The sequence below is a fragment of the Lampetra fluviatilis genome, chromosome 76 (assembly GCF_964198595.1).
Source record: "Lampetra fluviatilis chromosome 76, kcLamFluv1.1, whole genome shotgun sequence".
NCBI classification, from domain to species: Eukaryota; Metazoa; Chordata; class Hyperoartia; order Petromyzontiformes; family Petromyzontidae; genus Lampetra; species Lampetra fluviatilis.
The window spans coordinates 3,052,937-3,058,367 of NC_136350.1; the positions used below are offsets into that span (position 1 = coordinate 3,052,937).

Genomic DNA, 5,431 nt, shown 5'->3' on the forward strand with positions numbered 1-5,431 from the left:
ATGGTGAGTGTTGTGTGTGTTCATGGTGAGCGTTATGTGTGTTCATGGTGAGTGTGTGTGTGTTCATGGTGAGTGTGTGTGTGTTCATGGTGAGTGTGTGTTCATGGTGAGCGTTGTGTGTGTTCATGGTGAGTGTGTGTTCATGGTGAGTGTGTTGTGTGTTCATGGTGAGTGTGTGTTCATGGTGAGTGTGTGTTCATGGTGAGTGTTGTGTGTTCATGGTGAGTGTTGTGTGTGTTCATGGTGAGTGTGTGTGTGTTCATGGTGAGTGTGTGTTCATGGTGAGTGTTGTGTGTGTTCATGGTGAGTGTTGTGTGTGTTCATGGTGAGTGTTGTGTGTGTTCATGGTGAGTGTTGTGTGTGTTCATGGTGAGCGTTATGTGTGTTCATGGTGAGTGTGTGTTCATGGTGAGTGTTGTGTGTGTTCATGGTGAGTGTTGTGTGTGTTCATGGTGAGCGTTATGTGTGTTCATGGTGAGTGTGTGTTCATGGTGAGTGTTGTGTGTGTTCATGGTGAGTGTTGTGTGTGTTCATGGTGAGTGTGTGTTCATGGTGAGTGTGTTGTGTGTTCATGGTGAGTGTGTGTTCATGGTGAGCGTTGTGTGTGTTCATGGTGAGTGTGTGTTCATGGTGAGTGTGTTGTGTGTTCATGGTGAGTGTGTGTTCATGGTGAGCGTTGTGTGTGTTCATGGTGAGTGTGTGTTCATGGTGAGTGTTGTGTGTGTTCATGGTGAGTGTTGTGTGTGTTCATGGTGAGTGTGTGGGTGTGTTCATGGTGAGTGTGTGTTCATGGTGAGTGTTGTGTGTGTTCATGGTGAGTGTTGTGTGTGTTCATGGTGAGTGTGTTGTGTGTTCATGGTGAGTGTTGTGTGTGTTCATGGTGAGTGTTGTGTGTGTTCATGTTGAGTGTGTTGTGTTCATGGTGAGCGTTGTGTGTGTTCATGGTGAGTGTGTGTTCATGGTGAGTGTGTGTTCATGGTGAGTGTGTGGGTGTGTTCATGGTGAGTGTGTGTTCATGGTGAGTGTGTGTTCATGGTGAGTGTGTGTTCATGGTGAGTGTGTGGGTGTGTTCATGGTGAGTGTGTTGTGTGTGTTCATGGTGAGTGTGTGTTCATGGTGTGTGTTCATGGTGAGTGTGTGTTCATGGTGAGTGTGTTGTGTGTTCATGGTGAGTGTGTGTTCATGTTGAGCGTTGTGTGTGTTCATGGTGAGTGTGTGTTCATGGTGAGTGTGTGTTCATGGTGAGTGTGTTGTGTGTGTTCATGGTGTGTGTTCATGGTGAGTGTGTTGTGTGTTCATGGTGAGTGTGTTGTGGGTGAGTAGCGATGCCACCGCCCCCCACTCCACTCTGTGTGACCCCCCCCCCCAATCTCCACGCAGATACGGCGAGAGATTTACAACAGCAACATGCAGGTACAACACACTAACAAACACCATCACTCACTCACAAACACCACACTCACTCACAAACACCACACTCACTCACACACACCATCACTCACTCACAAACACCACACTCACACACACCATCACTCACTCACAAACACCACACTCACAAACACCATCACTCACTCACAAACACCATCACTCACTCACAAACACCACACTCACAAACACCATCACTCACTCACAAACACCATCACTCACAACACACCACACCATCACTCACAAACACCATCACTCACTCACAAACACCATCACTCACTCACAAAACACCATCACTCACTCACAAACACCATCACTCACTCACAAACACCATCACTCACTCACAAACACCATCACTCACTCACAAACACCATCACTCACACAAACACCATCACTCACTCACAAACACCATCACTCACTCACAAACACCATCACTCACTCACAACACCACACATCACTCACTCACAAACACCATCACTCACTCACAAACACCATCACTCACTCACAAATACCACACTCACAACACCATCACTCACTCACAACACACCACAAACACCATCACTCACTCACAAACACCACACTCACAAACACCATCACTCACTCACAAACACCATCACTCACTCACAAATACCACACTCACAAACACCATCACTCACAAACACCATCACTCACTCACAAACACCACTCACAAACACCATCACTCACTCACAAACACCCATCACTCACTCACAAACACCACACTAACAAACACCACACTCACAAACACCATCACACACTAACAAACACCACACTCACTCACAAACACCACACTCACAAACACCATCACTCACTCACAAATACCACACTCACAAACACCACACTCACAAACACCACACTCACAAACACCATCACTCACTCACAAACACCACACTCACAAACACCATCACTCACACACAAACACTCATCACATCCACTCACAAACACCACACTCACAAACACCATCACTCACTCACAAACACCACACTCACTCACAAACACCAACACACTCACACCACACTCACAACACCATCACTCACTCACAAACACCACACTCACAACACCATCACTCACTCACACACCAAACACCACACTCACAAACACCACACTCACAAACACCACACTCACAAACACCACACTCACCACAAATACCACACTCACAAACACCATCACTCACTCACAAACACCATCACTCACTCACAAACACCACACTCACAAACACCATCACTCACTCACAAACACCATCACTCACTCACAAACACCATCACTCACTCACAAACACCACACTCACAAACACCATCACTCACTCACAAACACCATCACTCACTCACAAACACCATCACTCACAAACACCATCATTCACTCACAAACACCATCACTCACTCACAAACACCACACTCACAAACACCACACTCACAAACACCATCACTCACAAACACCATCACTCACTCACAAACACCATCACTCACTCACAAACACCACACTCACAAACACCACACTCACAAACACCATCACTCACAAACACCATCACTCACTCACAAACACCATCACTCACTAACAAACACCATCACTCACTCACAAACACCATCACTCACAAACACCACACTCACAAACACCATCACTCACTCACAAACACCACACTCACTCACAAACACCATCATTCACTCACAAACACCACACTCACTCACAAACACCACACTCACTCACAAACACCATCATTCACTCACAAACACCACACTCACTCACAAACACCACACTCACTCACAAACACCATCATTCACTCACAAACACCACACTCACTCACAAACACCATCATTCACTCACAAACACCACACTCACTCACAAACACCACACTCACAAACACCATCACTCACTCACAAACACCATCACTCACTCACTCACAAACACCATCACTCACTCACAAACACCACACTCACAAACACCATCACTCACTCACAAATACCACACTCACAAACACCATCACTCACAAACACCATCACTCACTCACAAACACCATCACTCACAAACACCATCACTCACTCACAAACACCATCACTCACAAACACCATCACTCACTCACAAACACCATCACTCACTCACAAACACCATCACTCACAAACACCATCACTCACAAACACCATCACTCACTCACAAACACCACACTCACAAACACCATCACTCACTCACAAACACCATCACTCACTCACAAACACCACACTCACAAACACCATCACTCACTCACAAACACCATCACTCACTCACAAACACCATCACTCACAAACACCACACTCACAAACACCACACTCACAAACACCATCACTCACTCACAAACACCACACTCACTCACAAACACCACACTCACTCACAAACACCATCACTCACAAACACCATCACTCACTCACAAACACCACACTCACAAACACCATCACTCACTCACAAACACCATCACTCACTCACAAACACCACACTCACAAACACCACACTCACAAACACCACACTCACAAACACCATCACTCACTCACAAACACCATCACTCACTCACAAACACCATCACTCACTCACAAACACCACACTCACAAACACCACACTCACAAACACCACACTCACAAACACCATCACTCACTCACAAACACCATCACTCACTCACAAACACCACACTCACAAACACCACACTCACAAACACCACACTCACAACACCATCACTCACTCACAAACACCACACTCACAAACACCACACTCACAAACACCATCACACTCACAACACAACACCCACTCACTCACAAACACCATCACTCACTCACAAACACCATCACTCACTCACAAACACCATCACTCACTCACAAACACCACACTCACAAACACCATCACTCACCAAACACCACACTCACTCACACACCAACACTCACTCACAACACACACCACACAACACCACACTCACACCACACAAACACCACACTCACAACACCATCACTCACTCACAAACACCATCACTCACTCACAAACACCATCACTCACTCACAAACACCATCACTCACTCACAACACCACACTCACAACCCACTCACAAACACCACACTCACAACACCATCACTCACTCACAAACACCATCACTCACTCACAAACACCATAACTCACTCACAAACACCACACTCACAAACACCACACTCACAAACACCATCACTCACTCACAAACACCATACTCACTCACAAACACCATCACTCACTCACAAACACCATCACTCACTCACTCACAAACACCATCACTCACAAACACCACACTCACAAACACCATCACTCACTCACAAACACCATCACTCACAAACACCACACTCACAAACACCATCACTCACTCACAAACACCATCACTCACTCACAAACACCATCACTCACAAACACCATCACACTCACAAACACCATCACTCACTCACAAACACCATCACTCACTCACAACACCATCACTCACTCACAAACACCATCACTCACTCACAAACACCACACCACTCACTCACAAACACCATCACTCACTCACAAACACCATCACTCACTCACAAACACCATCACTCACTCACAAACACCATCACTCACTCACAACACCATCACTCACAAACACCATCACTCACTCACAAACACCACACTCACAAACACCACACTCACTCACAAACACCATCACTCACAAACACCATCACTCACTCACAAACACCATCACTCACTCACAAACACCATCACTCACAAACACCATCACTCACTCACAAACACCATCACTCACTCACAAACACCATCACTCACTCACAAACACCATCACTCACTCACTCACTCACAAACACCATCACTCACTCACAAACACCATCACTCACAAACACCATCACTCACTCACAAACACCACACTCACAAACACCATCACTCACTCACAAACACCATCACTCACTCACAAACACCATCACTCACTCACAAACACCACACTCACAAACACCATCACTCACTCACAAACACCA

The 5,431-nt window shown here is 46.0% G+C and overlaps 1 protein-coding gene across 1 annotated transcript in view; it reads left to right on the plus strand.

Moving 5' to 3' along the window:
* The first annotated feature begins 1,407 nt into the window (after positions 1-1,407).
* Positions 1,408-5,431, plus strand: part of LOC144953422 (dual specificity tyrosine-phosphorylation-regulated kinase 2-like) — a 53,611-nt gene continuing 49,587 nt past the window's right edge. The window contains exon 1 of the mRNA XM_078883999.1: positions 1,408-1,413. Within this exon, the coding sequence (XP_078740125.1) occupies positions 1,408-1,413 (6 nt within the window). The remainder of the gene's footprint in view (positions 1,414-5,431) is intronic.